This window comes from Engystomops pustulosus, chromosome 2, assembly GCF_040894005.1.
Source record: "Engystomops pustulosus chromosome 2, aEngPut4.maternal, whole genome shotgun sequence".
Taxonomy (NCBI): Eukaryota; Metazoa; Chordata; class Amphibia; order Anura; family Leptodactylidae; genus Engystomops; species Engystomops pustulosus.
In genome coordinates this window covers 24,770,688-24,796,855 of record NC_092412.1, presented here as the reverse complement: position 1 = coordinate 24,796,855, position 26,168 = coordinate 24,770,688, and the positions used below count along the sequence as shown (strand labels likewise).

Genomic DNA, 26,168 nt, shown 5'->3' with positions numbered 1-26,168 from the left:
CCCCGCCTCCTAGGGCGCATGTGCGCCAGTTCCCAAAGATTTAAAGGGCTAGCGCACCATTGATTGGTGCTGGTCATTCCCGGAATCCCTGATAAGCCAGCCTCTTCCTCCACAACCCGCCAGATCTTTGTGCCTCGCTGCTATTGAGAAAGCTGTGTTTCTTGCCCTGTGCTTACATTGCGATTTCCTATTGTGACCCCGGTTCCGTTATTGACTTTGATCCCATGCTGCCTGTCCTGACCTTCCACTATATCCCCGACTCCGATCGTGTGCCACCTGTCCTGACCTCCTGCCTGTATCCAACTACAATTCTGCTCAACGTCTTTGTACTCCGCTTTGGCCACCACCCCGGCCATGGAATGACCTGGTGGTACCACGCCGCAGCAAGTCCATCCCGCTTTTGCAGCGCTGGTGAAAACCGGTTGACACTTAGACTCCGCCTCCATGTGTCAGCTTACGTCATCATCCACGGTGGTCCACTACCCCTGATGCTGACGCTGCTTAGTCTGAGTTTGCGACACATTTATTACAGCAACTTGACAGAATTGTGTTACAAGCTCTATGTTAAAGATGCATCTAAAAAAAAGATGGTGATCACTTCCCGAGCCGTGCAGCGGGCGCCACATTATTGTGTCACAGATTGTGTCCCCCAGATTCAGTCATCTGGCGCACCTTGCAAATTCTTTGCAGTTTGCCTCAATTTTGGTAAATTTGGGCCACTGGTTAACAAACTAGTTAGACCACATTTTCCTGCCTTAAAAATGTCTATATATATATTCAGGTCTGAGGAGGTATGCTCACTTAGCATGCTAGAAATCTCCAGAGTGCTCTCTCTTTTTGTACAGAAATAAAACTAGAAGCCTCCTTCAAACTTAAATATCTAGATGAAATTATGATCGTTAATTGGTAATGAAAGATATTCTGACCAAACCTTCAAACCGGAATTCAGTATCTCCAGAACCTTGATCCATTCCGGACTCTAATCTGTTGTCGGTAAAGAGTCTCCTGACTCCCTGATTTGGGAAGACCTCCAGCTAAGGGGACAAGGCGGAGTGACAAATTCAAAGAGCATAGTACGGAGAATCGGGCTTTATCTGAATATAGGTAAGACAGTAAATTTTGTTGCTATATAGTTATTACTGTGGTAATAACTCAAAAGTCGAGTCTTAAGAAATTCAAGGGAACCTGTAATCAGGAGTCCTTTTTTTTGGTTTCCCCGTAGAGAATAGTGTGCACATTGCCAAAGAGTTTTTATAGTAAAACTGGACTTTTCCGAAAAGTTAGATGAAAGTTTACCTTTCTGTATGCAAAGCTGTGTCCCCTGGCAGTGACCAGTGAAGAGTGGAGCAAACACGTATGACATGCTGAGGGGGGAACCTTACACTCACCAGTAGTGGTCACCTTGGGTGAGTAACATCGCTGTCTAAGGACTGTAGTTAAAACAGCGGCACCATGTTGGGGAGAACATTATATTACCGGGAGAGTAACATTTTGGAAAGCAACTTTGATTCTTGTCCAAATCTTGACATAAACAATCAAAAATTTTGCCTACATCGGGGCATATGACTACATCAGTAGCACAGATATGCTTGTTTATAAGCTGGTAAAGACAAAAAATCTTGTCTTTGTAAGGGTTAATAGTCTGCATGTCTTCTCCCTGGCAAGTCTGTCTGATCTATGGGTAAAATAAAATATATATTGGATACAGACCTTTGTCTACCCTCATTCATAAATTCATAGCATTTAAGTTGAAAATCTATATGTGCTACAAACAATCAACAATTACCAGCATTCTTTTTTATCAGTTGAGTTCTATTTTCCTAAGAATATTGAATATATATACTTACAAAAATCAAGGATATCTGAAGAATTAGACTGGTTAAATGACTAGTCATAAGGTAAAGATTTTACAATTTATCAGAAAAATGAAAGAATTTGTTTAGAATGAGAGCAGGAAATTGAAAAGTGTGATGAGAAAGGACAAATAAAGTAATCATTGTACATTGCATTGTTATGAAAAGGTGGGGTGGAGACACAGCAGACAAAATGTGAGCACCTTCTGCACGTCCTCCAGCCTTTCCATACCCCTAGACTGCTTAGAATAACTGATTACAGAAAACATATTTGCATATTTCCCAGAATCCCCTAGTGGAGCATCAATAGTTATACATTTCCACACACCTTGGCAAAGTCTCTGTAAGTAGAACTCTTCCCGACCCTAGTCAAAAGCCTCTCACTCATCCAAAGCAGTTCCCTACACTGTACTGACGAGATGCAACAATATCGAAACAGCTCTGTCTACAATTGGGAATCGATTCCTGGAATAGATATGCCGGTTTGGCTTTATTCCAACATCATATCATTAAGCTTCTTGAAAGTCACACTTGATGTTAAGGGGGCTGCCTTACAAGGAAGCAAAAGAGGCAATGTTTTCCTTATAACATCCTGGACAATGTATTTGCATGTTTATACGACTACAGAAAGAGTCAGGTGTTATTACTACAAGTGGAAAGTTCACTAGTGGCCTTGAGGGAAGGCGAGAGAGAAGAAATTTTGCCCATGGTTAAAGTTCCAGATCTTCAAGTTAGACAAGTAATAAATAACATAGAGGAGGAAGGGATGGCTGAAATACTTATCAGAAAGGTTGTTGGAATTGTTGTAAAGAAGGACATTTTAATAGAACATTTACCAAAAGGATCTAAAAGACCCTCTGAAGGTAGTCAGCCCTATGAGTGTAGATGAAATAGCTCGTCAGGTAGTCCCTTATAATGGCGTGGCTACTGGAGGAGCACTGTGACCTGAGCTTTCTGGGTACCCTCAAAGAGCTCATTGTAATGATACTACTGTATACATATAATTATTAATACTGTTAAACTATGCATCAAGAAATTAAAGTCGAAGATGTATATGATGCCCTGGAGATATCCTATGATGATCAGGATTCTGAAATATGAAAAGACAAATGAAAACCTAAAGGGAACCTGTCACCAGGGACCTCCTTTTCACTAAAGACAGGTTACGTGAGCCCATCACACCTGCATTGCATATAATTATTTCTGCCTTTTCTAAGTGTCTGAATTACATATAATTGTGTATTATAACTTACATTGAATCCTCTGTGTAGTCCCAGGGGTTGGGCTTTGGTTTGGATGCATTTAAAAAAAACAACATGTGACTTATCTGTGCTGCAGACTCCTCAGCTCTCAGTTTGTTTTCCTGTACATCTCCACCCGCCTGCTCTGTCACAGAGCTCACAGCCTGGTGACATCAGTGGGGGAGGGAGGAGCTGTACAGCAGCACAAAGGTTGGGGCCAAGAGCTGAGCAGTCTGCAGCACTGATAGGTCACCTGTTGTTTTTTGCCTACAAAGAGGATTCTGTCTGGGTGCAAGGTAAGTTATATCACACAATTATATTGTAATGCAAATGCTTATAAAAAGCAGAAAGGCAATGCAGATGTGATGGGCTTCTGCAACCTGTCTTTAGGGAAAATGAGGTTCCCTTTAAGGAGAGTCCTTGAGGTCCTGCAGAAAACTTGAATGATACATTCTATAAAAATGGAGGAAATTTTTTAAAATTTATTCCTAAAGCCATATATGCTCAGTTCCAGCACGCTGGAAATCTACAAACAGTCTGCTCTCTCTTCTTGTAAAAGGTTGCCTCCTTCAACCATAAATATTCAGGTTCCTTAAAAGGAACCTGTCACCAGGGACCTCATTTTCACTAAAGACGGGTTACAGAAGCCCATCACTTCTGCATTGCAAATATACGTTTCTGCTATCTCTGAGCATTTGCATTACAAAACAACACATGACTTGTCTGTGCTGCAGACTGCTCATCTCTCAGCCCCCACCTTTGTGCTCCTGTACAGCTCCTCCCTCCTGCTCCTTCACAGAGTTCACAGTGTGGTGAGCTGATTAGTGGGAGAGGGCGGAGCCTGGTGACCTGACATCAGTGGGTGAGGCAGGAGTTGTACAGGAGCACAAAGGTGGGGGGCTAGAGCTGAGCAGTCTGCAGCACAGCCAAGTCACATGTTGTTTTTGGAAATGTATCCAAACCAAAGCCCAACCCTTGGGACTACACAGAGGATTCTGTCAGGGTGCAAGGTAAGTTACATTACCTTTATATTGTAATGCAAATGCTAAGAGAAAGCAGATAGGTATATTTGCAATGCAGCTGTCATGGGCTTCTGTAACCTGTCTTTAGTGGAAACCTGTCGCCAGGGACCTTATTTTGACATTTTCATGTCATTATAATACTGTATTTTAACTTACCTGGCGTCCTGCAAGAATCCTGTGCTGAATCCTGGGGGAAGCTTTAGATGCATTTCAGATCTAAACACTTGTATTGCTGCTTAATTCCTCCTCCCTTATCCACACTCCTCAGCTTTTAACCCCCTCATTTCTGCTTGTTTACAACCCCTTTTTACCCCACTGATGTCAGCTCACTGCAGCAAGCAATTCTCGTTGTGAGCTTAATCCCTGTGTGAGTGAAAGAGCAGGAGGGAGGAGTTGTGAGCGAGCAGGAAGGAGGGGGCTGAGAGCTGAGGAGTGTTGGAAACGGCCAGCGTCAGACTGGGGTTAATTGTGCTCATCAGATAAAATTTTCTGGGGGTCAATCTTATATCAACCCCTAAAAATAGACCCTTGTATCCAACCGAATTGGAATAGTCCTTATGATTCCATTACTGGATACAGTCAGGATCACTATGGTGGACCAATTTGACATTGAAGACTACTATTGGATCAGTTGAGATTGTCAGAATGTTTTTGTTGAATGCAACTTCAATATGGCGGTTACACTACAAGCAATGCCATTATTCATCACTTTCACTGTGGTTTATAGGAAACACCATGAATCCATATACTGACTTGTAGGAGATTTGTTGACGATTGACGCGCTGATCATATAAATTGACACTAGACAATCCAATTTTCTATGTACGTGTATATACCACTCTATGTGTACCAGTCTATGTTGTCACCTACCTGAATGAAGGGCTATCGTAAACAGCTATGCAGCTGTTTGTTTACATTGTTAACATTACATTTATGTAACGCTGTGTTAACGTGTAAATGCAATGTTAATGCATTGTAAATGCAACGTGTGAACACGGCCCCAAATAGACAACTTCCATGCCACAGGGAGCTGCCATTATAGGATAGACATCCATGCCATGTGAATGCACCACAAAATTGGATCAGATCTAAGCGACTGCCCGCTTTCAAAATTTGAGGTCCATTGACTATGGCCGGTGGTTGGTGTTCGGAGAAGTAAATTCCTTGGGTAAAATGATTTTGCCAGGGCCGGTGAGGTGAATAAAGGAAATCGGCCATGTTTAAATAGTCATGCCTAATTTTTAGTCAAATTCTGTTTTCACGGGGAAAGTCGTTACTTTAGTGAGTGTAGTAGCCTGGGCTCACTGACTACTACTGAGTAAGACTCCTGACACCCCAATATTAGCGGTGCTATCCTCTTACTTGTCCGTATGACATAACTTGGCCACTTCATTTCCCATATGTTATACGTTCTACTATTCAACTTTCTGAAGTATATGATATTTCTTAAAGGGCACCTACCACCCCGATTCTACCTATAAAGGTAGAAGGGGTGGTAGGTGGATGGATGGGACGTGAGGATAGCCCTTTTTTGGGCTAATCCTCACATCCCGGGCGTCTTTTACAAAACTTTATTACATCTATATGCAAATTTTTTTATGCGGCTACTGGGGCGTGGAGTAGCAGGACATTAGGCTACTAGTCTCGGCTACTCCACGCCCCAGTAGCCGCGTTTCTCCGCCTACCAGGAAATCTTCGTCGCGCAGCTCCTGGTAGCTGCGCGCCCTCGTCCGAGTCCCCTGGCTACTGCGCATGCGCAGTAGTTCGAGCCGCGCAGCCGAAGGCCTTCGTTCTGCGCATAACGCAGGGGACCCGGACGAGGGCGTGCAGCTACCAGGAGCTGCGTGCCGAAGATTATCTGGTAGGCGGAGTAACGCGGCTACTGGGGCGTGGAGTAGCCGCGACTAGTAGCCTCATGTCCGGCTACTCCACGCCCCAGTAGCCGCATAAAAAAATTTGCATATACATGTAATAAAGTTTTGTTAATGACGCCCGGGACGTGAGGATTAGCCCAAAAAAGGGCTCTCCTCACGTCCCATCCATCCACCTACCACCCCTTCTACCTTTATAGGTAGAATCGGGGTGGTAGGTTCCCTTTAAGCTGTAACTTGTGTTCTTTACTACAAATGTTCCTGTTCCCAGGTAAGTGGAAGTGTCATAAGCGCGAACAGCATGGCTTTCAGCAATATAGACATTAGAGGGGCCATCGAATTTGCCATTGACTACGTGGAGCAGCTGAAGGAATTACACATCTTTATTTACCAATGTAAAGACCTGGCAGCCGCGGACGTCAAGATGAAACACTCTAACCCGTAAGTTGGAATGTAATGATGCCTTTTGCTTAAACTTGTATGATGAGACTGAAACACTATAGAAAGGCAGTAGAGAAACTATAGTACTATAGTATGGTATAGGCAGGTTTCCTTGGGCTCGGTCATCAAATCAGATTGATCTTTGTCTGATATCCAATCAATGATCAAAGCTGCCTCTGAAATCAGAACCAACACATGATCTCTTATACGTCTTATTGATGACACCCCAGGGAGCTGGGATTAGCTAACTGGTTGGCACCCCACACTTCTATTGATGACCTATCCCTTATATGGGAAACCCATTTAAGGTACTTTTTCCCATGTATGACAATTACTAGCAATCCACACAAGAGCAGGGGACCTCGATTTAATAGAGTAGTGGTGCAGACACTCACCGGCCCATATATATTTGCATATAGGGGAGTTTACACGGTGGCTGACAACATGTTTGTCTATTTTAGGTATGTGAAGTCGTATCTACTTCCAGAGAAGGCAAAGATGGGCAAAAGGAAAACTGCAGTGAAGAAGAAGACATTGAATCCTATATATAATGAAATCCTGCGGGTAAGAAACCACCTATGAACTTATGTTTGCTTCCAATAGGCAACACAGACATAGCAACTTCCCTATAAGCCAACATTACTAAAGATAACTATTAGAGATGAGCGAGCACTAAAATGCTCGGGTGCTCGTTATTCGAGACGAACTTTTCCCGATGCTCGAGTGCTCGTCTCGAATAACGAACCCCATTGAAGTCAATGGGAGACTCGAGCATTTTTCAATGTGTCATTTTATTGAGAAATAATGTCTTCTGATAAGTTAGCAGATGTATGGAAACATCTGCAATGTGTTCTTCGCTGAAGAACACATTGCAGATGTTTCCGTACATCTGCTAACTTATCCGAAGACACGACCGCCGAACGGTGTTCTTCACAATAGTATGTGAAGAACAATATGTGTGAAGAACCCATTGCTGATGTTTCCATACATTTGCAAATGTGTTCTTCACACATATTGTTCTTCACATACTATTATTAAGAACACCGTTCGGCGCTCGTGTCTTCGGATAAGTTAGTAGATGTACGGAAACATCTGCAATGTGTTCTTCACTTAAATGATCCTGTGTTCACTGTGTTCTTCACTGTGTTTCGTTAAATGAAAGCGCGTTATCGAGCTGGCGAAATACTCGTCCGAGCAACGAGCCGATTCAAGTAGGCTAATACTCGAACGAGCATCAAGCTCGGGCGAGTATACTGGCTCATCTCTAATAACTATATGGTATCCATCCAACACATTACCAACCTTTACTGGTAGTCTACTCAATATGTGTCTCTGCCAAGATAGCTTACTACCATGTGCCCTTAATCTAGATACTCTGCTTGTGGATTTTCGGCCTTGTCCGGGCACCCAATAGCCCAAACACAGACCCCCTCCTCCCCCCAGCACAAGACCTACCTACTGCAGGGGCGTTGCTAGGGTGGGAAAAGATCCGGGGCACGGGCCCCAATGCATTTGTATCAGAATTTCAGTAACCCCCTCACATGTGGTTGTGCCAATAACAACTTTACTGAGGGTATATACAGCTACAGAAACACAGGAGAAATCCTGACTTACATCCAGAGACTGCAGGTGACATGTCCACTTCACTATTTGGGTGGTGGCACACGTGACCTTTTGAACCTGTTTTTTCTCAAGCATTTTCAGTCTGTCCGCATTCGTTTTTGTCCGGTTTTCCCAATTATCTTAATTAAAAATGGACAAAAACGGATGGGTTTTCAAAAAACGGACTAAAACCTGGATCAAAACGCCACATGTGCCACCACCCTTAGGCCCAGCATCACCACGTCTCCTTCCTGTGGAGTTCACCGCACAGACATCTTATGTCCTTCATTGTCCCGAAATCTTGGTTCTCCGAAGTTGCGTTCACATGTTGCAGTTACAAATGCATCACAATCAGTTTTGAGAAGGTTTTAGGTGCAGTTTTGTTATTTTATCAAGTGAAAGACATTTGTGGAGCAGGTTTCCCCTTTAATCTCAAATTCACCCATTCAGATCATGTCTTTCACTTGTTAAAGAAGCAAAACTGCACCTAAAACCCCCTCAAAGCTGATTGTAATGTAGTTGTAACTGCAACTTGTGACTGCACGGGACAGTGTTGTCCTGCTGCTGCCCCTAACACTCTCCCAAAATACTGTAATGCTGCGCTCACAGGTTTGCATCTAAACAAATACAAGACACCAGGCGCTCTTATCCATCACATAACCATCACTGGAAACTCATGTTAGATCAAACCTAGGCTCTTCCTACTGCCACGTGTGAACACGCCCCCAGTAATGTCCCCACAGCCCCCCAGTAATGTCCCCCACACAGCCCCCCAGTAATGTCCCCCACACAGCCCCCAGTAATATCCCCCACACAGCCCCCAGTAATGTCCCCCACACAGCCCCCAGTAATGTCCTCCACACAGTCCCCCAGTAATGTCCCCACACAGTCCCCCAGTAATGTCCCCCACACAGCCCCCCAGTAATGTCCCCCACACAGCCCCCAGTAATATCCCCCACACAGCCCCCAGTAATGTCCCCCACACAGCCCCCAGTAATGTCCTCCACACAGTCCCCCAGTAATGTCCTCCACACAGTCCCCCAGTAATGTCCCCCACACAGTCCCCCAGTAATGTCCTCCACACAGCCCCCAGTAATGTCCTCCACACAGCCCCCAGTAATATCCCCCACACAGCCCCCAGTAATGTCCCCCACACAGCCCCCAGTAATATCCCCCACACAGCCCCCAGTAATGTCCCCCACACAGTCCCCCAGTAATGTCCCCCACACAGTCCCCCAGTAATGTCCTCCACACAGTCCCCCAGTAATGTCCTCCACACAGCCCCCAGTAATATCCCCCACACAGCCCCCAGTAATGTCCCCCACACAGCCCCCAGTAATGTCCTCCACACAGTCCCCCAGTAATGTCCTCCACACAGTCCCCCAGTAATGTCCTCCACACAGCCCCCAGTAATATCCCCCACACAGCCCCCAGTAATGTCCCCCACACAGTCCCCCAGTAATGTCCTCCACACAGTCCCCCAGTAATGTCCTCCACACAGCCCCCAGTAATATCCCCCACACAGCCCCCAGTAATGTCCCCCACACAGCCCCCAGTAATGTCCTCCACACAGTCCCCCAGTAATGTCCTCCACACAGTCCCCCAGTAATGTCCTCCACACAGTCCCCCAGTAATGTCCCCCTCACCCCCCCCCCAAGTAATGTCACCCACTCATCCCCCAGTAATGTCACCCAAACAGCTCCCAGTAATGTCTTCCAACCCCCCCCCAAGTAATGTCACCCACACATCCCATCAGTAATGTCCCCCACACAGTCTACCGTAATGTGCCCACACAGATCCCCCTGTAATGTGCCCCACACAGATCCCCCTGTAATGTGCCCCACACAGATCCCCCTGTAATGTGCCCCACACAGATCCCCCTGTAATGTGCCCCACACAGATCCCCCTATAATATGCCCCACACAGATCCCCCTGTAATGTGCCCCACACAGATCCCCCTGTAATGTGCCCCACACAGATCCCCCTGTAATGTGCCCCACACAGATCCCCCTGTAATGTGCATCATAGAGATCCCCCTGTAATGTGCCCCACACAGATCCCCCTGTAATGTGCCCCACACAGATCCCCCTGTAATGTGCCCCACACACAGATCCCCCTGTAATGTGCCCCACACAGATCCCCCTGTAATGTGCCCCACACAGATCCCCCTGTAATGTCCCCCACACAGTCTACCGTAATGTGCCCACACAGATCCCCCTATAATATGCCCCACACAGATCCCCCTATAATATGCCCCACACAGATCCCCCTGTAATGTGCCCCACACAGATCCCCCTGTAATGTGCCCCACACAGATCCCCCTGTAATGTCCCCCACACAGTCTACCGTAATGTGCCCACACAGATCCCCCTATAATATGCCCCACACAGATCCCCCTATAATATGCCCCACACAGATCCCCCTGTAATGTGCCCCACACAGATCCCCCTGTAATGTGCCCCACACAGATCCCCCTGTAATGTGCCCCACACAGATCCCCCTGTAATGTGCCCCACACAGATCCCCCTGTAATGTGCCCCACACAGATCCGCCTGTAATGTGCCCCACACAGATCCGCCTGTAATGTGCCCCACACAGATCCCCCTGTAATGTGCCCCATACAGATCCCCCTGCAATGTGCCCCACACAGATCCCCCTATAATGTGCCCCACACAGATCCCCCTATAATGTGCCCCACACAGATCCCCCTGTAATGTGCCCCACACAGATCCCCCTATAATGTGCCCCACACAGATCCCCCTGTAATGTGCCCCACACAGATCCCCCTGTAATGTGCCCCACACAGATCCCCCTGTAATGTGCCCCACACAGATCCCCCTGTAATGTGCCCCACACAGATCCGCCTGTAATGTGCCCCACACAGATCCGCCTGTAATGTGCCCCACACAGATCCCCCTGTAATGTGCCCCATACAGATCCCCCTGCAATGTGCCCCACACAGATGCCCCTATAATGTGCCCCACACAGATCCCCCTATAATGTGCCCCACACAGATCCCCCTGTAATGTGCCCCACACAGATCCCCCTATAATGTGCCCCACACAGATCCCCCTGTAATGTCCCCCACACAGATCCCCCTGTAATGTCCCCCACACAGATCCCCCTGTAATGTGCCCCACACAGATCCCCCTGTAATGTGCCCCACACAGATCCCCCTGTAATGTGCCCCACACAGATCCCCCTGTAATGTGCCCCACACAGATCCCCCTGTAATATGCCCCACAGAGATCCCCCTGTAATGTGCCCCACACAGATCCGCCTGTAATGTGCCCCACACAGATCCCCCTGTAATGTGCCCCATACAGATCCCCCTATAATGTGCCCCACACAGATCCCCCTGTAATGTGCCCCACACAGATCCCCCTATAATGTGCCCCACACAGATCCCCCTATAATGTGCCCCACACAGATCTTCCTATGTTCTCCCTCTCACCTCTCTTCTGCAGCTCCGTGCACTGCCGCCCCCTGCAGGTCATGTGATCGTGACATCATCACAGGTCCTGCAGGGAAAGCATGTAGGCCAGTGGTGGCGAACCTATGGCACTGGTGCCAGAGGTGGCACACGGAGCCCTTTATGTGGGCACCCTTGCCATCACCCCGGGGGATGATTCGCCAGACAGGACTCAAGGCCTCTTGCAGTCCCAGGCAGCCCAGGACCCTAGAAGGAAGCTACAATGATGATCCAAACTTCTTCTCCTACTTTCTACTGTATTGGTGTCCTCAGGTGTCTATACAATTTAAACCTGTGACAGAGCAGGGAGTAATAAGTTACTGCTTAAATTGTGGCTTTGGCACTTTACGAAAAATATGTGGGTTTTGGTTGTAGTTTGGGCACTCGGTGTCTAAAAGGTTTGCCGTCACTGATGTAGGCTGTGTACTGTGCCTGTCTCATCACGATCTATGTCCAGAGGACATAGGATCGTGGTGAGAGAGGGGAAGATGCCCGGGCAGCGGGACTGATGTCCTGCTGATCCAGGGAGATCCGGGGCACCAGACAAAAGATCCGGGGCACGGGCCCCGGATCTTTTGATCTAGTGACGCCCCTGACCTACTGTATGCATAGCAGATCTCTGTGATGGATCTGACTTGTCTATGTCTCTCTTTATGTACAGTACAAGATCCCACAAGAATCTCTTAGGTCTCAGACATTGAACGTGTCTGTGTGGCACTATGATGCCCTTGGCCAAAACAGTTTCCTTGGTGAAGTCAATCTGAATTTAGGAATGTGGGATTGGAAGTTTTCGAAGAGGCATTGGTACCGGCTTGAGCCTCGAGTAAGTATCTTAAACTTAATACTTAGACTTTTCTAAATAACATGAAATATCTCATCTGCACTAGTGTACAGACAGTCCCCAATGGTGCCAAATTTGTATAGATTTTATCATGTTTTCATACAAAACCTCCTGTACAAAACAAATTTATTTTTGATTTTGCCATCTTCTGGAGCCAATAACTTTTTCATACTTCGGCGTACAGTGGTGTCGTTTTGTGTGACTTTTGATGATGTTTTCAATGCTATCATTTTTAGGACTGTATGGCCTTTTGATAACTTTTTATTGATTTTTTAAAAAAAATATTTTTCAAAATGGCAAAAAAGTGCCATTTTCGACTTTGGGCGCTATTTTCCGTTAAATGCAGTAAAACAAAAGTTATTATATTTTGATAAATCGGGCATTTTCGGACATGACGCTACCTAATGCGTTTATGATTTTCACTGTTTATTTATATCAGTTCTAGGGAAAGGGGGGGTGATTTGAATTTTTTGTTTTTTTATTATAATTTTTTTTTAACTTTTTTTATTTTTACTTTAACTATTTTTGAGACCCCCTAGGGTACTTTAACCCTAGGTTGTCTGATCGATCCTACCATATACTGTCATACTACAGTATGGCAGTATATGGGGATTTTCCACATCATTTATTAAAATGTGCAAATCGCACATTGTAATGAATGGGTTAAAATGGAAGACCCTAGGCTGTCATGGCGACCGATCACTGCCATCTTCTTGAAGCCGCCGGCAGCTTTGCACTAATCGCCGATTGTGGGTGTTACCGGTAAGTCTTAGCTGCAATATGCAGCCAAGGCTTACCGGCTATGGAGAGGGCTCAGCCCGTGAGCCCTCTCCATGCACCGGGACCAGATGTGCACCGTAAAGTCGGGAAGGGGCTAAAAAAAAAGCTATTATACAGCAGTACAACTATCCCTATATTTTTCCTCCCCATGCCCGAGAAGTTACACAGTTGTGTGTAAAGTTGATTCACCATCTATGCAAAGTCTGATCATCATAATTCCTGTGAGCCGTGTCCAGCATATTCATGTTCTTCCTCCTCAGTCACACCTCTAGTTCCTCTCACTAAAGAGAATTCCTGAGGGAGGGTTGAGCTTATTTCTCTTCAGCCAATCACATGCAGCCAGTGTCTCTCTCAATCCCCTTATTCACCCCTCTCTCAGAAATTCACAGTAAGAGTATAAATCCGGAAGCCGGGGGGGGGGGGGGGGAGAGGGGGAGGGGCGCTACTGATTTCAATGAATATGCAAAGATGGTGCATTAACTTTACAAAATGACTGTGGACCTTTCCAGGCATGGAGAATAGCAATATAGGGATATAATATAATAACCGTTTTTCGAAGATCTGTTTAGTTAGTGTGGATAATTCTGACTGACAGGTTCCCTTTTAAATATGTATATTTTTTTACTTTGAAACCAAACCAAGCTCATGAAGAATAGAACATTGAAAGCCGTAAAATCCAAGCCCACAAGAAAACGGCACAAATGGGTTTCACCAATTTCACTTCATTTGGAATTTTTTTCCGGCTTTCCAGTACACGGCATGGAATAATAAATACCATCACTATGAAGGGGTTAAAGGAAATCTATCATTAGCATCAAGCATGATAAACCAGAGATAGAACAATGGGATGTTGTGATGGATGAAACATTGTACAAGTTCAAGAGGGGCCTGGATGTCTTCATTAAAAATGATAAGAGCACAAGTTGTGGGTTTTGAATGTTGCTTGGGGAATTTGTCCCTCTAATGATGAAACCATCATGAAAAATCCTAATCTTGTCACCTACCACCTTTTTTTTTTTTTTTGCTTTCCCCAGGGAAGACCTATACAAATGCTGCAGACTGGATTTTAAGGAATTGACCATGTTGGAAAAGATGATTGACTCACCCAACACCTGGATTGAGCACATACTGCCACCCCTTTCCATACCAACAATCCGCACTTGCTTCCTCGGATGCTCAAATAGTTGTAAACGTTTAATGCCTGGAGGGGGTGGGGGGCGGAGGGGGTGGGTTTGTCTTACTTGAGCACATATATTATATTCTGCCATAGTTGTATCATGTTGTGTTCTGCTGACTCTTGAACTATTTTACACACAGTCACAGGTCTAAGCAAAATTAGCCTCTATAGAAGAGCTTAAAGGGAACCTGTCACCACATTTTCACTATTACAGCTAGTGACAGGTCCCCATAGAGTCCCTAACTAAGTAACTCACGACATTCTTTAAACTAAAAATTGTTTCCCTTACTTCCCCAAACATCAACTTTATCTTATATTTCCTGCATTCAGAGTGCCGTTTCCTGCTTGGCCCCTCTGATCTACTCCTCCCCATGTCCCATGCCTTTTCTCAGCATGTCATGTGACCAGGGTGATGCCGTGTAAAGTCCTTTAATAATAATAATTATTATTATTATTTATGTATATACACACAGATTATGCAACGCTGCACAGAGCTATCCAAATTGGTCCCTGTCCCCAATGGGGCTCACGGTCTAATCAACTTACCAGTATGTTTTGGAGTGTGGGAGGACCCAGAGGAAACCCACGCAAACAAGGAGAGAACATACAAACTCTTTGCAGATGTTGACCCTGGGACTTGATCCCAGGTCCCCAGCGCTGCAAGGCAGAAGTGCCACCCACTCAGCCACCATGATGCCCAAGCCCAGTGACATTTGCAGCAAATACCCCATGTATATATCTGATTACATGGTAGTCATGATCACAGCAGCCTACATGAACTTCTACTCCTCCCCATCCTCCATGGAAGTGATTTCATGTGATCAGATACATACATGAGGTAGACTGTATAAATGTAACAGGACCTTAGGTGACATCACCCTGGTCACATGAGATGAAGTAGTCAATGATGTAACAGAGCTCTCTGTCAATGTTCCACATAGCAGGAGGCAAGACAGTGCAAGTAACGCACGAATATGCAGGGAATATGTCATGGACTCACATCAGGTGATTTGCATATACGTTAATAACCAGATTTATGTTAAATTGCAGTCTTGGAAAGGATCCATTTAGGGATAAGGACAATGGTGTTTAATCATAGTTATTAATGAAGTATTCACTTTCGGTGGGTTCATTTGCATGACAGGTTCTCTTTAAATTCCATTTTATGTTCTCCTTTTGGTGCACTTTATAAGTTAGGATGAGTTCAAAGTGTATATTATGTCTAGAAATGACCTTTAATGAATACGTCATGTTCTAGGTGTGTTACTTAGTATCACGTCTGATTATTTCCTGTAATCGTGTGAGGTCTAAAATGAAGGACGTCTTCTATGTTATCTCCTGTCTTCAAATTCCTGTGATAGGAGAAGCCGGGGCGACCCGGTGGAACACGTGTCTGGACACTACTCATCCACCTTTAGTAGCGTGGGGATAGCTCACAGAGGAGGGCTCTGTAGACAGATGTTAGTGCTGCCAATGCAAGCGCGATCCGTGCGCCGCTCTGTAGTGTATCAGCTGCATGTGGTACACAGTGCTGATGCACACTGTCTGGCTACAGGGATGGATCGTATCCTCAGCAACTCTGGATGCAGAGTACTCGGCTATTGTGTAATAGAGACAGATATCTTAGGGGTCCCAGGACTGGTGATGGTCATTCTTTCCAGAATCTAGGATCTAGTCTACAACCACCTATAACCCTAAGACCTTTGTCCTTAAGTGTAGGGTTGCTTTCACAGTATTTGGGGGGGGGGGGGGGGGTGTATATAAATTGGGGTACCTCTCCCTATTGTTATCCCTACAAATTTATAAAATACTACTAGGTGTGATATAAAGGAACCCAGACAAAAATCCACTGGTGTTACCTAAGAAACATTTTGGCAAAAACACACTACACTTATGCTTTATATATAAACAATAAAAGTTTAATTTTAACCTTTTTACTCACAACTTTCCCAATCCCTCCTCTTTCTGACATGCTTAATGCCGTGGTTTACGCCTGTAAGTGCTTAAAGGGGTTTTCCCATGAATTAAAGTTAGCTCCTATCCACGGGGTAGGGCAAAACTTGCTGATCAGTGGGTGCTGAAACCCCCATAGATCGCAACAACGAGGGGTCCGGTGTCGCTCTGTCAGACTAATGGAGCAGACGGCCGTGCATGACCGTTCAGCTCTATAATCTCTCTGGAGCTGATGGAAATTGCTGAGCACTGCGCTCAACGATCTCTGTCAGCTTTATAGACATGAAGGTAGCAGAACAGTCACGCGCGGCCGTCAGCTGCATTAGGCTACATTCACACACATGTATGGGGGACGTATGTACGGCCGATATACGTCCCCCATACACTTCTATGGGCTCACGGCCCTGTACGGTTGCGGCACCGTAACGCTCCGTAGCCCGAAAAAAGATAGGACATGTCCTATCTTTTCCCGTGATACGGCGCTGTGTGCTGTATCTTCCTATGGAGAGGGGCGGGGGTGAGCAGCGCTACTACGTACTACGGTACGGCGGGCATACATCGTGTGAATGTAGCCTTACTCTGACGGAGCGACACCGGACCCCTCGTTGTCACGATCTGTGGGGGTTTCAGCACTGAGACCCCCACTCATCAGCAAGTTGGGACCTATCCCGTGGATAGGGCCTATAGGGTGATGGCACACGTGGCGTTTTGAACGAGTTTTTGGGCCGTTTTTATGCAGTCCGTCTAAAAACACATGCAGTAAAAAACGCATGTGGTTTTTGACCAGTTTGAATTAAGATAATTGGTCAAACCTGTCAAAAACGTATGCGTTTTTTGACGGACTGCTTAAAAACGGGCCAAAAACGTGTTCAAAACGCCACGTGTGACATCACCCTAACTTGAATTCGTGGGAAAACCCCTTTAACCGCAGGGGGCGCCAGATTCATGATTTCTGGCGCCCGTTCTTCATGAATCTAGCGCCCCCTGCACTGCCATGACAACAGTACACCAACTTGCTTAGTAAATGTGGCGCACGGTCCGCCTGAGTACTGCAAGCCCCCAGAAATTTGTGTCGCATTTAGACTGGTGCAGCCGTGACACAAAACGGTTGTGAGCGACACATTTGTGCAAATAATGCGCAAAGTCTGACAGAAAACTGGCGCCAGGGCCTTAGTAAATGAGCCCCAATGTGTCTGCGCTGCGTTTTATGAAGCATTGTCCTGTCTGAGAGCAGAACCGGTGCTGCTCCTTCTATTTTCTCTATTTGGACACCCACAGCACCCCGCACTACTCGTTATTATGGTCGTCGTCGGTTTCTACTATATTCTACATATTCTGCTTTTCCTCAAAGCTGAGGGCTCGGATTGGCTGCTCCGGGGTCACGTGCGCCCAGGCGGACGACTTTTCCCGCCACAGACAGGGGGCGTGACTCCGCCTTGACAACATGCCCCTCCTGCTGTCAATCAACGACCTGGCGCCTTATAAGGAATGCGCCGCTGACGTTACCGGTCACGTGACAGCGCCTCTTCCTGCTTCCGCCCATAGACGCCATTGGAAACGCAACTCCGCGACGTCGGCTGAGGTGTTTCTCGCGCATCATGAAGCACCGGCTGAGAGAGCGGCCGAAGGCGGCGGCCTGTGGCGCCCGGAGCAGGAGGAAGGAGAGGAGGGCCCGCGCCGCGGAGAGCGCGCCCCGGGAGGAGGCCATACTCTCCGAGCTGGACGACTTGTTTTCGGTGGAGGAGGCCGCAACATGGTGGAAGGAAGACGAGCGCCCTGAAGACGTGTCCCTCACCGAGCTCCTGCAGCAACTAGTCTCGTCTGACTACAGCGGAGCTCAGCAAAGCGCCCTGTCAGAACTTCGGCCTAACGGCCTGGAGGAGGCCGCGCCCACCCGCGCTCCTACAGACCACAACCTCCCCGCCGCCAGGGGGCGCGCCGCCGCCAACAAGAACGCCGTGGCCGCCCGCCTCAACCGCCTGCGCAAGAAGGAGTACGTCAGCGGGCTGGAGGGCACGGTGGCGCGCCTCTCCGGCGAGAACGCGCGGCTGGAGCGCGAGCGGCGCGCCCTCGGGGAGCGCGTGCGGCGCCTGGAGTCCGAGGCGCGCTACCTGCGGGCCGTGCTGGCCAATGACAGCGCACTCTCCCAGCTGCTGGGACGCCTGACCGGAGTGGGCGGGGTGAAGCTGTCGACGTCACTCTTCCGCGACCCCTGTGAGAAGCCTGATGACCACGATTATGCGCTGCCAGGACTTGCCAGTACCCTAGACCAGGAAGAGGAGGAGGAGGAGGATGGTGCAGCGCCCTCTGCTGGGGTGTGCCTACATGTGGACAAGGACAAGGTGTCTGTGGAGTTCTGTCAGGCCTGTGCCAGGAGTGCCGCCTCTGCTGCCAAAATGTAGGGTCAAGTAATGATTGTGACTTATGTGCTGGACATCTGCTGAGGACAGACTCTGGGGGAGGGTGATGGGGGTTTACTGCCGACATGTCGCCTGTGTACGGACAGAGGGAGTGGATTAGAGGGGTCTCCAGGGTGTGGGCTGCATAGACTGAGGGGGCGGGAGCTCCTGGAGACTTATAAGGGGTTGAGATGCTCTTGTATAAGATTTGGGGCGTGCATGTGTGTACCCGATGTCATTATCTCATACTAGTAAACCTCTCTTGACAGTTTCTCTTTTAGGTGAACTGTTGGCTTTGCTCCGTTGCAGGAGTTGCAGTCCTATAACGTCTCGCAACCTGGTAAGGCTCCAAGTCGCTCGCTAATGCAGACACCTAGTGCTATGTAAGATGCAGATGTGTAGGAGCCCAAAAGAGTTAATCACATGTTAGATTATGTTCCCCCTGAAGTTCTTAGAACACATGTTTGTGCCTAACGCGGCGCTATGTTAGTTGATGTTTTAGTCCTACATTATACTGTATGTTTTGGACATGCCGTACTTCTGATATGGTCCCCAATATATAACCCCTGAGACCTAGTTTTGACACCATATTTATTATAAAGGTGTAGTCTATTGTATCTCAGACATTGGCCACTAACGAGTCCGGTCTGATAAAATCGCTCCATGCACTTACAATTGTTTTCCCGACACAATGTAGAATTGCTGAACAGCTCATTTGAGGTTGGGTCCAGTAAATCCAATTATTGCATGGAGTGAGTATCTCAGACCAAGCTATCTCTTTTTTTACCTTTTTAACAAAGGCCTTTTAATCAAAGAGGAGTATCCTAGCAAGAACCTGTTATCCTCCCAAGTTTTGGTTGAGCATGTCCTATGCATAGCGGCCTGATACCAGGAAGATCTTAGAGGGTATCTACCACCAGGATGAAAGACTGTATGCAAATGAGCCTTAGGGGCACTCTGGCATATTTGCATTCCTTACAGTCCTTCATCCTGGTAGTAGTTTTCCTTTAATGAGTTATTGTCTCACAAGTGGTGGTGTAAGGGCCCCTTTTACACTGTAGTCACCCTTTCTAGGGGTCCCCATGCAGAGTACAAAGTGAGCACATGTAATTATAGAAACCTGCTAGTCTACCCCTGTATGTTCTGCTTGGATCAAATGGAAAGTACAACATGAAGACCAACTAATGAGATATTACACTCATGGCTCATGTCCATGATTGATGTGTTTGACTATGTGCTAACAGCTAGCATGTGATTCCCATGTATTCATGTATAGGCTCATGATGTGTCGTTTCCATAAACCTATGAATGAGCCAACAGCCCGAGCCACAAAACTCAAAGTAGGTCCTATTCCTGCCCATGTTTGTGGCTTGGGCTGTCTCTTGTTAAAGGAAATCTATCATCAGGGTAGTTTGTAAATCTAGCACACTTACCTGCAGATGTGTGCCTCTGGCAGGATCTGCTACTCTTTTGGCTTTTACCACACAAGGTTTAACAATTTTGCATATGGGCCTGTGGGGCTCTGGGCAACATGGGCATAAGAAGCCAAAATATGAGCAGATCCTGCCCGAGGGGGCACATACTTGCAAGTACGTGTGCTTGGTTTACTATCCTTCATCCTGGCGGTAATGTCCTTTAAGTAATTGCCGATTTGCATATACGGTTCTAGGCAAATGCATGTGATTGGCAATCAGCGCCTGGTGTTTTGCATCGTGTAAATGTCAGACACCGGGCGCTGATTGCCGACCGTATTTGTTTGCATAGAAATGCATATGTGATGGGCTGCGGGCCACCCTAGTGCGCTTTGATTCTGTTACAAAACTGAATCAAAATGCTAACGTGTGGCATCACCCTTAGGGTCATTAGTACCAAAACACAGTAGGGCAAAAACTTTACACACTAAGTCTTCTGCTTCCCAATAGTAGTATGGAATTTGCTTGTCTATGTAACACTTTGGCCCTGAAGATGTGTAACCCTTTAAAGGGGACCTACCACCACGATCCTACCTATAAAGGTAGAACGGGTGGTAGGTGGATGAATGGGACGTGAGGATAGCCCTTTTTTGTCCCACCTATCCTTTGGTAAACTTTTTAATAAGTCTGTATGTAAATTTTTTAAAGCGGCTATTGGGTCGTGGCGTAGCCAGACATGAGGCTACTAGTCGCAGCTACTCCACGCCCCAGTAGCCTCGTTCCTCCGCCTACCATGTAATCTTCGACACGCAGCTCCTCGTACCTGCGCGCCCTCGTCCGAGTACCCGGCGTTCTGCGCATGCGCAGTAGCGCCGGCCTCGGAGCTATGGCAACACAACCGTAGGCCTGCGTTCTGCGCATGCGCAGATCGCCGGGTACACGGATGAGGGTGCGCAGCTACGAGGAGTTGCGCGCCAAAGATTACATGGTAGGCGGAGGAACGAGGCTGCTGGGCCGTGGAGTAGCCAAGGCTTGTAGCCTCATGTCCAGCTACATACATACTTATTAAAGTTTACCAAAGGATAGCCGGGATGTGAGGATTGGCCCAAAAAAGAGCTCTCCTCGCGTCCCATTCATCCACCTACCACCCAATCTACCTTTATAGGTAGAATCGTTGTGGTAGGTCCCCTTTAACGTCAGTAACTATTATATCGACTTGGACCCCATTGTGCAGAGCGAAACTACATGTCAGTCTTAGTGTTGCCCAAACTTTCCAGAAAGATTAGGGAGCAGAAGTTGATGTAAAGCTTTAGGTGAATTTGTCTGCAATACTGAAGTTTGTTTGTAAAGTGAGATTTCAAAAGGGATCAACTTGTATTGAATCACAAATGACTTTGTATCGTAATTAACGGCGGTGGGTTCATTTACTTCCCCCATCATTCTAAGCTTTACTATAATGTAACATCCTGAAACCTTTTGAAATCTCGCTTCCTTCCATGGACCCTGTATATTTAGCATCCTTGTTTTTCTTTATGCTAAAGTGGATTCAGCTCTATGGGGCGGAAGATTCGGGACCTGTCGCTGACCACACATGTCCTGCTATGTAATATAAGGTAGTATGGTGTATGGTATGGTCCAGGAGGGGACCAGAGGTAATCACAGGGCTTTTTTTTATGATTTATCATTTTATAACCTGTTATGTTTGTGTAATGTGAGGGATGTCAGAGATGACTGACATATCCTGGGGACTTGGGTATAAAAGCAGATTATCTGTCCGGTTGTGAATATCCCATGATGGTGAAAGGATGCCAATGGCTGCTGCAGGACTCAACCCATACTCCAAGTAACATTACTGCACAAACCTAAAGTGACCCCCACACCTACGACTCTGCTCTAGGCACAGTCTATACCATTATGTTTTAGAAGTTTCTGTTCTCTCTGCAACCGGTTGCAGTATAAATTGCAGTCACTGTGGCCTGAGATGTCCTTAGTAAGTAGTTGAAAATCTATTGATATCATATTTTTTTTTTTTTTTTTTTTTTTTAGTATCCATGGCCCTTTTAAACAGTCTAGAGCTGGACTCCTATTGATATGATGGTTCTGGTTATATAAGGTGGCCAGCGCATGCTGCAAGTACCACCCATATGGTTCTACTGGACCAAACCTGCATCATTTGGGGTCCTATGGTGCAGTCTGTGATCAGATGCATTGTAATATCAGACAATCTGCTTCTAAATCCAAGGCCACACCACAGAATGGAGGGGGGAGGATAAATATGTGCAGGATGAGGAGAGTTTCTGTATAATCTCATGACGTTCATTAGTTTCTTCTAATTTTATATCCCGGTAGAGTGATGTCAGGGGGATGCTCTGTGATTAGACATGTATATAATTTTTTTTGGGGGGGGATTTGATGCTTTCGGATACTTGATTCCTGTACAGTTTTGGGAACAAAGCAGCGTTGGAAGAAATACTTCCATCTCCTTAATCTATGTGTATAAATATCACCTGTTGTGGTTAGTATAAGAGAAAGATGTAATAAACCAGTTGCTGCAAATTGTCTGGTATGTTTCTTGGAGTATAAGTGGGTGAGGGGCGCTGTGCAAAATGATGTACTGCTTATAATTGAAGTCCTGATACATTAACATCTCCTCTTTATTTCAAACAGCTTCCCCCCCTCGTCGCCCACATCTATGATATGGAGGTGGAGTGCATAACTCTCGAAGCGTTCTCAGATGATACATTACTCTATTAATGTATGACTTAAGTTGGCGACTCACTTGGCCAGCTCCTCAAAGATATGGTCTGCCCTGGTATTGAATGGGGCTGTGGTTTGGTATAACAAAAGGTTAATTCACTTCCATGGTTGGTAGGTGCAATACTTTACACATAGGGGTATTTCCTTCTTAGGCCTCATGCACATGACTGTATCGGGAGCCATGAACTGGACCCACAAATTGTGGCCTGATCGCAGCCTTCATAAAGGTGTATTGCATCCGGTCACAATGTGGTGAGCACACAGTTTCTTGCCGCACCATGACCAAGCCAGGTGGCCATGATGCAAGAGAGAAAGGAGGGCCTATTCCTGCCTGGATTTGCAGCATGACCACTCGGCTTCCCATGAAGAGGGGATGGGTGAGGAATGCTGGATTCACCATCCCCCTCCCCCGCTCCATCCAGCCATGTGCTTTGCCCAGGTTGTGTGAATGATGACTTATGGTTAGGAAATCCAATTCCTCTGCTAGGAGAAGGAGCAGGTATGTGCGCTGTTCTCTATATTATTTGGAAATGGTGACCACAATGGATATGCCATAAATGTATGAGGTAAGTACTTGGTCAGCCACCAATTGTGCAAGTTCTTACTCTTAAAAAGATGAGGCCTGTAGTTGTCATAGGTAGGACCTCAACTATGAGAGATTTGGGGGGGGACATTAATCATAGTGGGTCTCAGGTTCGCCTATTTTTGCGCCTGGTTTGTTCTTCTTTTTGGCTCCTGATCTATGATGGATCTAGTTCTGCCTTAGTAAATGCACTTTGGATTTGTCTCATGCCCAATTTATTTGCTCCAAATTTGTCTCAAATTGTTAGATCTCATTTGTGAGCAATAATGAAAGGAGACTGAGGAAATGTGACAGAACGTTCAGGGCTTCATCTCTGCACAAAACACTATCATTGTGATGTAACTGCAGGGACTAAAAGTTAGAGATGTAAAAAAAAAAAATTATTCTTGCTGAAATGAGTCTTTGCCTTTTTTTATTATAATGTACAGTAAATGGAGACTGATAATATTCTCAGATCTGTACAATAAGACAATAATCACTCCCAGAGATGATCCCATAGACAATGATGAAGTCGTCACTGGGGAAATTTTACATTTTAAAACTGCTCCGAAGTATTTTCCATGTTGCATGGAGGGAATTCTTCATTTGGGAACCTAAAATGTATGTTTTTAGTAATGTAAAGTGATTTTTTTCTTTTTTTTAAAGAAGTGCACCGGCTCAGAGTAGGTGCAATTTTGTGCCTTTTTAGGTGCAAATTTGTGATAGATCCAGTGCAAACATCTGTATAGGAGACACTCACTATGTCAGATACGGCACAGGGACTCAGAACCACTAAGTGCCGAACTTTGCTGTGCGCCAGAAAATGGCGCATTAATGCGCCAAATTAATGAGATGCACCAGATTTTTGCGCTAAAAAAAAAAACGCTCAAAACACTGACAGACAATGATCAATGTCCCCCAATGAGAAAACATCTAGAACATCACAATGACTTGCAGAAAACATTTTGGTCTCTCATTACCAACAAAGGGTGTAACAAAGTAGGTACAAACTTTTGGTATGTTGGCCATTCTTCCATGCGGATTTCCTCTAGGTGAATGATGTTTTGGGGCTGTTGTTGGGCAACACGGACTCCCTCCAAAGGTTCTCTATAGGGTTGATATGTGGATACTGACTAGGCCACTGCAGGAGCTTGAAATGTGTCTTATGAAGCCATTCCTTCATTGTCATGCTGAAAGATCCAGCCATGTTTAATCTTCAATGCCTTTGCTGATGGAAGGAGGCTTGCACTCAAAATACATGGTCCCATTCTTTCATGTAAACGGATCGGTCGTCCTGGACCTTTTCCAGAGAACGGCCCCTGTCATTGATTTCTCCCCCCCCTTCTTTCCAGGCTTCACATCAGCTATGTTGTTTTTTTGGATGCAACTCTGCATTCACTCTTCTCCAACCACAAGTTGTTTCTACCAAACACTTCTACTTTGGCTTCATCAGACCATATGATATTCTCCTAATACTTTTTGGATTTGTTTTCTCATTTTGTCTCTACCTATGGTGTAATTTACAGGCCTCTCTCATCTGAAGTGGGAATTCATACAATTAGTGGCTGACTCAATACTTCACTCTTTTCCTACGGCTACATTCACAGGGCTATGTGCTCCCAAAGGAGCAGATCCTGAAGGGGATCTTCATATACATGTGGGGGTTTGCTGTATTTTGCAGCTAATACCCGCAGTTGTGTTTTGGTTAGTATATGCATTGTCATATATAAACATCATAACCATCTCGGGCAAAACGGCTTCCACCCAAGGCAGATGTATCGATCACATTATAAGATATCCGGAAGGGCATGTGAATACATGTATGCACAGGCTAACATTAACCATGATTAAAGGAACACTCCACTCATAGTGCAGGGCCAGAAGGGAGGGGCATTCTGACAACCTGGAGTACTGCACAAGGTATAATACAATAAATCAGCTGTGAGTGGGGGTGGTGCAGTTCAGAACCCAGCATGGTGCTAAACACTATCTTATTTAGTTTTTCCCCCCTGGATAATGTCTCAAGATAAGCCAAGGGGTTTTTGTTCTACAAATACAAGCTGATACTGTGAGTCTGAGACCTGGGGTAGTAATTGCTCTACAGCATATGCATTTAGCATAACATGTACTTCATGGCCTTACGGCTGAGAATGGATTCACACTGCTGCAGCCGGAAGGTGGAATCTAGTTACCCAAAGCTTTTTGTGCTGCAGATTCACTGTTTTCCCTTCCTACTGTTTGCTAAAATGGATAGAGTGAGATTAAATCACGCAGTGAGAGGCAGGACCAGCTTGTGAAGCCGCAGCACGGAGGGGGGTCTGGTAACACTCCCACAGGAGCCATAAAGGCTCATTAGTATAGTGTTTTTTTTTTTTATTTAGAAGGGAGGGCATAGATAACTAATATAAGAAGATTACCACGTTCAAGGACCCTGGATCTATGAGTACGTGGCCCTGGTTTATAATGTTGAATTTTGATGGTAGGTTTCCTGTAAAGGGGTTGTCCACTTGAAATTGGGTGAAGGCTTCCTTGTTTACGGTCTGTGCATATAGACTCGGTTTATGTGATGTCACACAGGTGCAAGGCTCGTAATAATATAAACGCTGATATAAAGAGCCCTGCACCCGTGTGACACCACATGACCAGGGATATAACTAGCCGTGCACCTGTGTGACATCACATGACGAGGGATATAACGAGCCGTGCACCTGTGTGACATCACATGACCAGGGATATAACGAGCCGTGCACCTGTGTGACATCACATGACCATGGACTGGGGTTTA

General features: G+C 46.1%; 2 protein-coding genes across 3 annotated transcripts; both read left to right on the top strand.

Moving 5' to 3' along the window:
• The first annotated feature begins 815 nt into the window (after positions 1-815).
• On the top strand, positions 816-14,322 carry LOC140116435 (synaptotagmin-like protein 2). The gene is made up of 5 exons (XM_072132963.1): positions 816-1,104; positions 6,259-6,428; positions 6,890-6,992; positions 12,164-12,325; positions 14,158-14,322. The coding sequence occupies exons 2-5, from the start codon at positions 6,289-6,291 to the stop codon at positions 14,191-14,193; spliced, it is 441 nt and encodes a 146-aa protein (XP_071989064.1). The 5' UTR covers positions 816-1,104; positions 6,259-6,288; the 3' UTR covers positions 14,194-14,322.
• Positions 14,323-17,739: 3,417 nt separating this feature from the next.
• Positions 17,740-26,042, top strand: CREBZF (CREB/ATF bZIP transcription factor). Of its 2 annotated transcripts, XR_011853008.1 has the most exons (3): positions 17,741-18,651; positions 18,922-18,992; positions 21,606-26,042. XR_011853008.1 is itself a non-coding variant. In XM_072134012.1 (2 exons), exons 1-2 carry the CDS (start codon positions 17,852-17,854, stop codon positions 18,935-18,937), a joined length of 816 nt encoding a protein of 271 aa, XP_071990113.1. In that variant the 5' UTR covers positions 17,740-17,851; the 3' UTR covers positions 18,938-20,847. The 2 variants fall into 2 exon arrangements, 1 of the variants encoding a protein (XP_071990113.1); XM_072134012.1 differs by lacking the exon at positions 21,606-26,042 and having other exon boundaries at positions 17,740-18,651; positions 18,922-20,847.
• Positions 26,043-26,168: the final 126 nt, after the last annotated feature.

Excerpts from the sequence above, each read along its gene's own strand:
- LOC140116435 (XM_072132963.1), top strand. The coding sequence starts at position 6,289 with ATGGCTTTCAGCAATATAGACATTAGAGGGGCCATCGAATTTGCCATT. Across the intron at positions 6,429-6,889 it reads AAGATGAAACACTCTAACCC|GTATGTGAAGTCGTATCTAC; the intron begins GTAAGTTGGAAT and ends TGTCTATTTTAG. Across the intron at positions 6,993-12,163 it reads TATATAATGAAATCCTGCGG|TACAAGATCCCACAAGAATC; the intron begins GTAAGAAACCAC and ends CTTTATGTACAG.
- CREBZF (XM_072134012.1), top strand. The coding sequence starts at position 17,852 with ATGAAGCACCGGCTGAGAGAGCGGCCGAAGGCGGCGGCCTGTGGCGCC.